The 13,283-nt window shown below is 26.7% G+C and overlaps 1 protein-coding gene across 1 annotated transcript in view; it reads left to right on the forward strand.

The window, feature by feature from the left end:
• Nucleotides 1–13,283, forward strand: part of aux (cyclin-G-associated kinase) — a 47,058-nt gene extending 33,775 nt beyond the window's left edge. Inside the window, exons 20-26 of the mRNA XM_087149961.1 lie at nt 1,676–1,934; nt 3,296–3,525; nt 5,680–5,938; nt 7,165–7,410; nt 9,751–9,905; nt 10,649–10,822; nt 11,811–13,283. Of these exons, the coding sequence (XP_087006087.1) occupies nt 1,676–1,934; nt 3,296–3,525; nt 5,680–5,938; nt 7,165–7,410; nt 9,751–9,905; nt 10,649–10,822; nt 11,811–11,906 (1,419 nt within the window). The 3' untranslated portion in view covers nt 11,907–13,283. The remainder of the gene's footprint in view (nt 1–1,675; nt 1,935–3,295; nt 3,526–5,679; nt 5,939–7,164; nt 7,411–9,750; nt 9,906–10,648; nt 10,823–11,810) is intronic.

A 13,283-nucleotide genomic window follows, 5' to 3' on the forward strand; every position in this document is an offset into this window, starting at 1 on the left:
AAGTCCTTAATTTTTTTAAAAGCAGTGCTTTATTTTTTCAAAATATGGTCCTTAAAAGTGCTTAATTTTTGCATTGTTGAACGAGTAGGAACCCTGGAGTGGCAGGCTTGAATTTTTTATTTGTATGTTACACATCTTTCAGTCTGGAGAAGAAGGGGAAATTCTTTCGCATCAAATTCCCAGCTTAATTAAGCTTTATGATGTATGATTTAGAAAATTTTAAACATTTCATTTTCTTTCGAAAGTAAACCTTTTATATAATTTATTCACGTTTCAATAGATGTTGTTTATTTTTCTTTATTGTTTAATTTAAAGTTAGATTTATTTCGATAGGAATTTCACAGATCCATAGTTTCCTTGTTATCACTCTTAAAATACAAACTATCCTCCTCGATTGCTTGTATTCAAGCCATTTTCAATGAAGATTCATAGTAAAGAGAACTAGTTTCTCTAAAAGTTAAAAAATGCTTCTAAATGTGTCATTTTTAATACGCTTAAATATGCAGTAATACAACTAAAAGGTCTAATTCTGGAAAACGCGTGTTACCTAAAACCTGGAAATGGAATCCAGAGATAGATGTAAACCAGTGGAACAAACTACCTTTGAAGAAATTCTTTTAAAAAGGCTAATATAAAACAAAATATAAAACAAATATTAAAATATTAATACAAAATATACTAAATATTAAAACAAATATTTTTCAAGCAGTTTATTAGGATAATATATTTTAAATAATGTTATTAATTTCAAACTATTTAATAGATCATTTTTAAATGAGGGAAAACTAAAAAACAATTGGGAAGAAAAATTAATTTAATGAATTTGTTAAGAAATTCAAATTACTGTAGTTCCTTTCAATATTTTGTGTAAAGGATTATTGCAAAATCTAATTTTTTATTACTATTTAAAAAAAATTTATTTAGAAAATAATTTTCTAAAGTATCATAACCAAATTGTTTGAATCTTATTATTACAACTATAATAATAAATCACATACTAAACTTTTACAATATTGAAAATCACATTTTGAATTCACAGTTGAAAAATAGCATAATAATTTTTATAATCTAATATTGTTAAATATGAAAACTCAAGCAGACTTATAAATAATTTATGATATATAGATTTAAGTTTTGTACAAAACTAAAATAAATAATTTGAAAATAGTTATTTTTTAACAGTAGATGTGAAAAACTTTTAACTTTTTAGTACTACATTAAATGTGATTTGTTTTTAACTTAAAAACTCTTTTTAAAATACTTATAGTACTTATGGTTTAAATAGCAATAACTATTATTCTATAATACTTATTACTGTTTTAACTATTCTTATAATACTATTCTATTAAACAGTTGTATTTTTTAATTTTTGGTTTCTTCTATTTCATCCAGTTTCTTCTAGATTTTTCCAGTGTCTTGGGAGAAATAGGTTTCTTTGAGGCAAAATCTTAAACCTGCTAAAAAATTGTCATAGTCGGTTTTTAAAATTATCCAACCAGATTGGCTCTGGTCCTATTAATTGGTGCTCTACCATATCCAATATTAAAGCATTGTTGTCTTTTTAAACATGTCTTTTTAAGCGTTAAAGTTCGCAGCTCTGTCTGTTAGTATCATTTGTACTTTTAACTTATTTTTTATTGTTGCTATACCCATTGTTTGCATATGAATTTTACAGCTTGCGGCTGAGGGATCAGAGAGTGATCATTCTGCAAGTCCTACACCAACCCCAAGTACATATGAAGATATTGCTCAAAATCCATCACCTGTACCAGAAATGGATCTTCTGAATTTAAGTAATAGTTGCCAACCACCAATCTCTAACAACGCGGAAAATTCTACCACTCCTGTCAATCTTTTAGATATTGACGGAGACATGAATGGTACCCCTAGCAATTTTGATCTCTTAAGCAATGCACCATCCGTTCCTCTTATAGGTAATTATTTTATGAAATTAAAGTTTCATTTAAAGTAATCATTTTACCCCAAGTGTTATGTTATATTTGTTACATTTTTGAAATAAGAAGCTTCGGTTCACATGCTTAGTTTCAATTTTTAAATATAAAAAATATTCTATGTTTTTAAAAGAGTTGTTAATGCAAAGACTCTATCTATACTTAAAATAGAAAGTTCTAAATATTTTAGTTAATACTTAATAAAAATTTATTTAGCAAAAAGAAAAATAATAATTTAATCCTTGTAAATGTAATATATATATATATAATAAAGGAACAAATTACTTATAGGAACTTATTAAGGGAGATTAATATCAATCTTTCTTAATTTAATACTTAAAACAAAATTTTCGTTCTTACTAGCAAACAATATTAGTTTTTTAAAAAGTTGTAAGAAAAACAGTGTTAAAAATTAAATAGATGAAATTTTATAAACAATGAAAATGTTAATAAAGTTTTATTTCTGATCATTTTTTTTGACTTATTAAAACTAGTTATGATTTTGTATGAAGTGATTACTGCTGTGCAATAGGAAAATCAACATAAGGGGCAAAAAATTCTAAATTAAAATTTTTATGTAATTGGCCTTTTTGTATGATGAGCTACATGTTACAAAAAACTTTTAAAAAAATATTTGTTTTGCTAGTTTTTTTGAAGTTCTATTGTAGTATTCACATAGCATTAGCAAGTATTATGCACATAGTATCACATAGTATTATGCAAGAGTTCAATATAGTATCGGAAAAAAAATATGAGTTTAATCAAATTATTTTAAAACTGGAGTTAAACTAATATCCTAAGCATAAAGCAAGTAAAAAATAAACATAGGACTATTTTTACCAGATGTAAATTGAAAAAAGAAGAGATTGAATTAAAAATGATAGTTGTAAAAATAACTGTTTCTCTGATAGAATGCTTTTCTATTAAGCAGAGGCAATATAGATTTCAAATAACTAATCAAATAATTAGTGTTGAAAGTGCTGCGTCAGAGGTGTAAAAGATTTTTGTATTAAAGAAAAAATATTTTCTATGACAAAGCTTTTGTTAATAAAGCTGTAAATTTGTCTCTTAACAAATTTCTATTATTAGTATTAAATTTACTTTAATTTAATTCAAAGGTTTATGTTAAAGGTTATTAAAAGAATAAGTAAGTTGTTACACATACAAAAAATTAATGAATATTGTTTTGTAAATAATTTTTATTTTCACTTTAAATATTTTAACTGGCTCTTATATTATATTTTAAAAAGTATTTTATGCTATCTATTTAAAATGCTTGTATATAAACTTTATTTAAGTTGTTTGTTGAGTTATGCTGTTTATTGCACATTTTATGTTCACAGGTTCAAATAATAATGACCTTAACTACAATAATGGATTTGGTTCTTTTTCAAACAATATGGCTGATCAGAAAACTACTAATGTTTCTGATCCATTTTCCGTGTTGCAAAATAATACCAATGCATCAAACAGCAATAGTAACCAACCCGATTTGTTTGATTTTTTTGGTACTTCAAGTGCATCAGGATTTGATTCATTAAAGACAAGTGTCAGTGCAAATTCTACTCCCCAGGTAAGTCTTCTTTTTACTAATTCAATTATAGTTCATCTCCCCAAAATATGTATTTATAAATTTATTAAGAGTAATCATGGTGGAAAATATATTATGTTAAGCCTAATTACAAAAAAATTGAGAATGATAATATGGAAATATAAATTACTAAGTCAGTTTGATAGTTGTTTTTTATAATTAAACTTTTATCAATCTTATGAATATTTTCAGTCTAAACTATTTAGAATTATTTTCTGACTATGTGTTTTTTATGAAGAGATTTGCTTTTCATTTTTCTAATATTTAATAATAACTATTTTTAATATTTAATATAATGTGATAATTTGCAATTTCATGGTGACTAACATTTAATTTTGGTAGGTTTTTTTACTATGTCAATTTTTTTAATTGATAAATATTTAATTTTTTTAAAGCTTATTTGGTATTTTTTCAATAGCTCAGTATTTTATTATGCATATAAGAAAAAGGGAAGAAAATCATAAATGTTTTATTTAGAATAAAAATATAAAATGTGACTGTTACATATGAAGAACATGAAGTAAAATATCATATTTTTATTTTAAAATTCCCCGTCTTTAAGGGATAATGAGATTTTAGTTTTATAAAATTTTTGAAAAAGAAACTTAAAATTAGTAGGAAATGAAGTACACATATATTGATTTTGCAGAAAGTAGTAATTCTAAAAAAAGCTCTTGTGACTGATGTTACAAATATGAATTATGTTTAAATTTTTAATAAACTTTTATTATTATTATTATACAATACTTAAAAAGTTCTTTTTTTGGTTTTATACCTAAAATAGTTAATAAAAGACTAAGAAATTTGTTTATGAAGATAGCTATTAAATGTTAATTATTTTTTTTTTTAATGCTGTGATTTGTAATCATTGTATCACCCCAATTTGAGAACTAGGACTAATAATTTCTGCAATTCTCTTGAAGTACATATGGCATTGATGCATACCAATAATTTTTCCATTGTTGATTTCGTATGTATCTTTTACTTTACCTGATTGATGGCAGAAAACTTTTTACACCATGGCTGCTTAATATAATAAATTGAATGTTACTATTTTTGCATTTATCATCAATATCAATTATGATCACTTTCTGACTATCTAGAGTGCTTAAATTTCAATAGGAGCTCTGTGTTTGATCATTCATTTTCTATATAGCTCAAGGTATTAAGAATTATTTATTTATTCTTATCTAAAAAACACAAAACTGAAAAGTAGAAAATAATAAAATAAAATAAATACTTTGAAAACTACATTTTTCAAAATAATGAAGAAGAAAAAGAAAATAATTTGATTTTTGTCTTACAAAAAATACAAAAAGCATAGTTTTTGTAATAAATTTTTATCACTACCAAAAATCTGTTCTGCTTTTGAAAGTGATGCACCTTACTTTTTTCCTTTCTGTTTTGTCAAAAATCAAATTATTTTTTCCTTTTTTCACCCACTTGAAACATTTCATTTTATTTCATCATTACTATTTCCATTTTAAATTGTGACCAATTTCTATAGAAATTCACTTTTTTTGTACTTATTGAATTTTATAATTAAATAATTGTGTTATTAAATCCAGAAAATAAGATTTAAGCAAAGAGAAAATGACCTGTAAGAATATTTTATTTTTTGCATAACAATCATGAATAATAAAAAAATCCATATGTCGTAACTATCTAACAAAATTAGGTAGTACTAACTCTAGTGAGAGATATAAAAACTTTATTCATACATTTTGGAATTTAGTTAGAAAAGTTGCCAAAACTGTACAGAGTTCTTTAAAAGAATATAAATGCCACAGGATGATAACCTGTGACATTTCAGCACCAGAAACACACAGTTGAAATTGAATACATGGTTTGAATCTCTTAATAAAACAGCTTCCCTTCATGATTTCTTTGATCACTTTGGTCATCGATGTCTTGCAGCGCTATTTGTTCGCAACTTTCTTAACTAAACTCCAAAATTCCTGTATAAATTTTTTACGACTTTCACAAAGGACATACCGTTTGTTTTCTTCCTCTATAGTTTTTTGTTTTTCAGATTTTTAATTTGTAAATCTGTAGTTATTTGCTGGAAACATTGTAGATACTTTTATTGTTATTACTTTTTTATTGATGGACTTTCGCTTTCATTAATTTTTGCAGCATAAGCCAGCTATGTCTTCCAGTGCATCTGCATTCAATATGAGTGCAGCTGCTGCAAATCAAGATTCGTCTTTGTTGGGTAGTTGGGATTCAGTTTATCAGCCTGGAGCTTCAACTAATGCTCCTCAATCTTCTGCAGCCAACTCTGCCGGACCTCAAACATTCTTAGGACCGCGACTTGCTGCTGGTGGAATACCGAGAAATGCTTCAACCCCTAATTTGGAGGCTCTTGCAAAATCAGATCCCTTTGCTGATTTGGGTAACTATTCCAAATTATTTGTATCCTCAATAAAATATCTTTTACCTATTTTAATACATCATAATAAAAAAAACTAATTTGAAAATAATTTCCCAAATCAAAGTACTTTTTTTTTAGCTTTGTAACCTTTGATTATTTTAAAAATAATTATCTTCAGATGTCTCCAGGAGTCATTTTGTAGAATAAATACAAATGAATTGAATAAAAGTTTGTAGAATTTTTGTCCAGCAAATTTCATCCTGCTCATTGTATGAACTGTGGTATGAACCATGCAGTCTGAAGAAGTCAATACATTTTGCAATAATGATAATTTTTATTTGCTTTCTAGCTTGTCTTTTTTTTTCTTGAAAAAAAAAATTTCTGAAGAAGAATGAAAATGTTACTTAATTTAAAAAAAGTTATGATATATTTAATTAGAAATTTTTTCAAAAATTTATGGCATGTTCTAAGGAAAGTTTTGCACTTTGCTACCTGGAAATTAGATTTTATAAATTTGATAAAATTGACAGTTTTATATACCTGGGATCAGTGGTTAACACCAAAAATAAGATAGGGCCAGTGGTTCAAAAAAGAATTATTGCAGCCAACCGCTGCTTTTTTGAGTTGCATAAACTCCTAGGGTTGAGTGTGCATAGATTTAGTACCAAGATACTGCTATATAAAAGTACTTATAAGATATGTGTTTAGATATGCCTCAAATTGTGAAAAAGACAAAAGCAAAAGTGCATTCTAGAGAAAAATTCTTTGAAGTATTTTCAGTGATGTCCAAAGTTTTTGGACAATGGAAAAGGAGATTCAACCATGAACTTTACTCCCTTTATAAAGAACATAACATTATTAAATATATGAAAATTAAAAGGATAAAATGGGCTGGCTATCTGGCTGGAATGTACGAATGGGACGGGTAACGTACATAGGGAATGTACATCGACCAAATTCAGATGGTCCAATTCTGTAGATAAGGACTTCTTTGTGCTGAACTGTAAAAACTGAAGAAGGTGAACAGGGGAGGATGGAAGAGAATCTTCAATAATGCCAGGACCCGTCCGGGGCTGTCGCGCCAATAAGAATGATGATGAATTTTTTGAAATCATAACTTGGTTATTGCAAAGTTTTAAATAAAACATTTTTTTATTTAAAATTTTTGTGTTACTATTGTTTTTTTGAAATTTATGAGTTAAAAATGTTTTCTGCATTCATGAAACTAAATGTAATTTTTTATTCAGGTACATTTGACAAATTTAATCAGGAACAGCAATCATCAGAAAAAACCTCGTCTGCAAATGCAGGAAATCAGTTTTTAAATACCAGTCCACAGCACTTTCCTAGGCCACAGTCCTATGCTGGCACTGCTAATTCAGCATTTCAAGGGGCTGCCTCTAACCCACCATCCTCTAAACCTGATTACAACAGGGGACACTTTTCAAGTGTGTTTGGGGAAAGAGATGGTGGAAAAAAGGGAGGAGGAGGAGGTTGGTACTTTTGTTTTATTTATTACAGTATTTAAAAAAATGATTTTATAGTGTTTTAAAACATATTTAATCCCTTGCCAGTGTAGCCCGAATTCACTTCGGGCAACTACTACGTGCTGTACTTGTGATGCCCAAACTGACATTGGGCATCACAATATTTAGCTTCAATATTATATTTAGCTTCAAAATTTTGTTTAATTTGCTCTAATTGAATGAGATGTGTGTGTAATCCATTACTTTTTTATGTGTGTGTAAAAATTATAAATACAGTAGTTATTGCATTTAAAGCTTTATTTTTGTAATAAAAAACTATTTTCTAATTTTTATAATAATATAAGGAATAAAATTAAACAGTCAAAAATTTTTTCCATTTTTGTCCATTTTTCTGAAATATATGTCATTGTTAATGGGGTTAAAATTCATTCACCTGCTGAACAAAAAGTACACTTATCTACCAGGTCTTTGAAGCAACATAATCCAATTTTCAGCAAAAATATTTGTAACTCTACTTTTAGTCATTTAAAACAAATGCAGTTCTTATTATATTTGCAATTTTCATGTTTTTCACAGCTTGGAAAGTAAAATTATAACTGATATGTTTAGTTTAATAATGAATTGTGCTGAAATGTTTGAATGATCCAAGAAGCAGTATAATTTATGCCTATATTGCTGAGAGCAGAGATACACAACCTATAATCCAAGGCCAAAACTTGCCCTTTAAATATTAAAAAAATTAGATCAACTCTTAATAAAACATATAAAATTGAGAGAAATTTATTTTCTCTCAGACTATTCTCTCTTCTATTTCTCTATTAGAAAAAATGCTGTTGTATTAGAAATTTTTTTTTAAATTTATTTATTAATTTATTTATTATTATTTTTTTATTATTCCACTTGTTTAGTTACTTATTGTTTTAGTATTGGTTTAATATATATATATATATATATATATATATATATATATATATATATATATATATATATATATATATATATATATATATATATATATATATATATATATATATACGTATTGTAATTCCAACATAGCATTTTTTAGTTTTTGTGGTCTGCCAATGAAAAACGGTTGTACATATCTGCTGAGAGTATTAATAATTATTTCTGTATGCATTGATACATGTACAGAATTTTGGCATCTTCGTTCCCACATATTTGGAATTTTAAAACTTTAAACAGAAAAGATTTTTAAAAATTACTATATCTTTTCTTACAATAAACAATCAATTGTTATTATTTTTCCAAAATTATATAACAATAAATCAGGAACTGAATTAATCTCATTAATAAAATTAAGGAAACATTGTAATTTGATTGGGAGTCTATAATTTATGTTGGACTGTTAAAGTACACCAAACTTTGTTGTGATAATTAAAAAAAGAAAAGAAAAAAGAGCTGCAATAGCACAACAGTTGAAGCTGGCAGTGTGACGGCCGGGTTCTTTATCCTTGGGAGCGGCTTAAAGCCCATCCAACTTGCTTAGGAAGTAAAAGTGGCTGATGCACAATGCTGACCATATTGTCATCATCATGTTGCTAATCAAAAATTCTTGAACCTTAACTTTTGTGATCCGCTTGGCACCTAAGAACTGGCTACGATGTGGCTGCCTAGCTTTATTTGAATTTTTTGTTTATTTTTAAGATGGAATTAAATATTTTTTAAATCGCGCACTTAAATAAATTAGGATATGGAAGAAGTTCCAGATTGCTTTTTGGGTAAGAAATGAATATCGAAAAATGTATTGCAGTTTAATGCTATCAAAAATCAAGAGCAGTGAGGTCTATTGTATTTCAATCTTCTATTATTAACATTGCTATGCATTGCTTTTTTCCAAGTTGACAGAATGACACATATAATTTTAAAATTTGCATTTTTAAATTATAAAAAGTATTATTTTATTTAAAATTTATTTGATGTTATGAAGTAAGTAGTTCAGGGAAAACATATGAACTTACCTTAGTTTTGTTGAATAGGAATATGAAATGTGTTGTGCTATACATAAATAATAATAATAAAGACAATTGATTCTATTATTTAGGTATTGCTAATGAATTTAAATTAGCACTTAGTATGGCGGTTGTTGATGTTTTCTAATTCACAGTTTTCTTTCTAATGCATTATTTAAATAATGTGTGTAAACTCGTTATTTGAAAAACTAAGCTTCAAATAATTTTTAAGCACTAAGTTCAATTGTATTGACCACCTGTTATGCCAGGTTATACCTGTTACACCTGGTCCACTTGCTATACCAGGTTAGAAATTTTTTACCAAAATGCTAAAATATTTTTTAATGTTGCTGAGAATGTTTTCTTCCTATTTTAGCACCGAAACCAAAATTGGCAGATGATGACTTCAGTGATTTGATTGGAGGCCAAGGCTTCACAGGTTTCACTAGTAAGAAGAGAGATGGCCCATCCACAATTGCTGAAATGAGACGAGAAGAGTTAGCTAGAGAACTTGATCCAGAACGTTTAAAAGTAAATGTTTAGATCAATTATTCGCTTATTGACTCTGTTTCGATTAATTATTCACTTATTGGTTCTGTTTGGATCAACCATTCACTTGTTGGTCCTGTTTTGATAAATTATTCACTTATTAGCTCTATTTGGATCAATTATTCACTTATTGGCTTGGTTTGCATAAATTATTCACTTATTGGTTCGGTTTGGATAAATTAATAATTCTTTTTTTATTTTTTAAATGAATAAAAAATTTAAGAAAAACAGTAATTCCTTTTACTTTAAACATTTGAGTTTGTTATTTTAAACCAATGGTGCTGCAGGGCCTAATTTTTGAGGGGCACAAAATTAAATTACACAGTCACAATAGTTTTCTAAATTTCACGCATAAGAAAAAAAAAGAACTCATAAATGTTTTAAATGCCTGCTAAAAGATGAATTATTTTTATCTCTTTCTTGTTTTTAATTTTAAAAAATTTGAATCAATGATGATTTGTGAAATTTGTTTTTATTTGTCTGAAAATATTGAGGGGACTTCTGATTATTGGGAGAATATGTATCACTGTCAATACATCAACAACGCCCATGTTTTAAACAAATATAAAATGTGCTGATTCCTAAACAAAATATTCCCAATCAGGCCTACATATCAACAACCAGTCGAATGATAATTTTCCATGGCAGTTAAGGCTTAGTTTTGAAAATTTTCAAATGCATTTATCTATGTCAGTTTTGTGAAATTATTGCCATTGTTTTTTCAGATAATGGACTGGACAACTCATAAAGAACGAAACATTAGGGCTTTATTATGCTCTTTGCATACTGTGTTATGGGACGGCACTCGTTGGAGTGAGTGTGGCATGCATCAACTTGTAACTCCTGCTGATGTCAAAAAGATGTATAGAAAAGCATGCCTTGCTGTTCATCCAGACAAGGTTAGTACAATTTTGTTTTATACATTTTATTACAGATAAAAAAGTTATAATATGTTCTGTTACTTTTCTAGTTAAAATTTTGAACTTCCATTTGTCAGTTACTTTCTGTCTTTAACTAAACATCAGCGATGCTGTTAAGTTTTCCAGCATAATAAATTTCTATTTGTTTAGATTGATATTTGATTATCTGGTTTGTTTAGAATTATAAATATTGAAAAGAGAAATGGTTATAGATTTGGTATCTTATACAATTTGAATCTATGAATGATCTATCTTATTTTATTTAACTAAAATTTTGTTTGAAGCATAAATATGGAAGAAAAAAATAGACTCATGATAGTAAGTTAAAATAAGAATTTCCAAATGAATACTTGTTTTATTTGAGCTTTTTAATGAATAAAGTTTTACTAAGTTAATAGTATATTTTTGGTGTTTATTAAACTATAAATTTAAATGCTGTTAAGTTATCTATAGTGTTTTTTATTGTAATTTTCAAGTTGTTTCAAAACTTTCTCTCGAAAACTCTGGCTTGTAGTTTCAAGACTTTATGCTAAAATAAATGAGATTTTTTTTTTTTTTAAAGAAATATTGAGTTTTTCTGAAATCATAAAATAAATGAATAATGATGTCAGAATATTATTTTAATACAGCAATAGTGTACATACTAAAACAGGAGAATGACTATTGAATAAAAATGTAAAAAAAAATAAAAAAATAAAAAAGCAATTTGCGACTTATGTTCCAAAATGCAAGGCAGTATATAACTTATGCTCCAAAAATCAATATGTTACTTTCATTTCAAAAACTATCATGCAATTCATTATCCGAAAAACTTGTGTAATTTTTGTTCCCAATGCAAATAGTGTGTGATTGAATTTTGTAAAAAGCATCATGTCATGATTCATATTCCTCTATGTCATTCTGTTTTTAATTTTATTTGTAATCTACTGTGTTTTATTCAAAAATTTTTTTGTTTTTTATTTTTCAGCAAGTAGGTACAGAAAATGAAAACTTAGCTAAATTAATATTTATGGAACTAAATGATGCTTGGAGCGAATTCGAAAAACAAAATAATCTTGCCTAGTCACGTTCATCAGTCTTGTATCTTGCCGTTTTGACTTTTTCTGTCTGCAGCAAAAAAATGATATCTGTTGAGTTCCATTCAGATGTAGTTATTCAATGTTCACTATTGACAGAATTTTTCTTATACTGTTACCTTCATGTTAAAAAGAGATCGCAGCATGCGTATCGTACAATAATAAATAAAATTTAAAAATTATAGAATAAATGTAAATGAATACTAAAATTTTATTTCACTTTAGAACACCTTGTGTGGCCTTACTCTTGGTGCATAAACGTTTGAGAGTTCTATCATTAAAATGTATGTGATTTCATTTTGTTTGAGTGTAATTTTATTCATCACTGTTTAAGGAAATTCTTGAATCTTAGCAGTTTGTTTGAGGCTGCTCGGTGTGTGTGATAGAGAAATATTTTTCAAATCTGTATATTGTGGTATGAAAAGTTCCACTTTTGGAAGTTAAATGTTGTTTCATATTTTTTTGGATTAAGATGTTTCAAATTTTAAAGTGATTACTTATTGTTATGAGACAATTTGAACTCTAATCATATGCTATTTACCAAATCTAAAAAAGCTAGAAATGTTTTGTTTTGTAGATTATTTTTTGTTGAAATAATTTTGATTGACATTCTGTTTTTAAGGAGGTCTTGTAATTTTTTTTTTGGTTACATTCTTGTTTTTATGAACTATGCAAATATTTGTGTGTTTTCTTTTAAATAATCAAATAGTTTTTTAATGCTTGAAAAAAAACGTATTAAGTTGTTTCAGTAATTAAAAATTTACTTAAAAAATTTCCATGTGCCAAAAGCATAAATATTTTATGTATTTTTGCTTGATGCAGTCAGGATAGAACTGATTTTGATAATCTGTTACTTTAAAAATGTAATATTGTGAGTTTTAACTACAGTATACTTTTGATTATCCAATTGTGAATTATCTACTTAACTCTTTATTTACCAAATTTTTGAAAAATTATCAAAAATATGGGAATGTCTCATTTAATAATGTCTATTTTAATATTTCTTTTATGTTCAATATCCTTTTCAAATTTTTCAAGAAATTTTTAATTTGGGGCTTGCGCTACGTTATAAAGTTTTAATTGAAGTTTAAGATTTATTACTTTGTATTATAACTATTTTAAAATGTTAATTATGTAATAAAAGAAGCATGACTTACCTGCAAAATTTATCGAGCTAGTAAGCTGAGAATTGGGTAATTATGAAAAGACGTACTCGAACGAAATATCTGCAACTAAATAATTCCATAGGTGTAAAGGATTTCATAATGTTGGTAGCTTTAAATTTCTGAAAATTATGTGCTGCTTGTTCCAAATATTTTGTACTCACAAAAATATTACAAAGATTTAAAAAAATGAAAGAAAAA

This window comes from Parasteatoda tepidariorum, chromosome 8 (genome assembly GCF_982258835.1).
Source record: "Parasteatoda tepidariorum strain Cologne lab strain chromosome 8, Ptep-v5.0, whole genome shotgun sequence".
NCBI classification, from domain to species: Eukaryota; Metazoa; Arthropoda; class Arachnida; order Araneae; family Theridiidae; genus Parasteatoda; species Parasteatoda tepidariorum.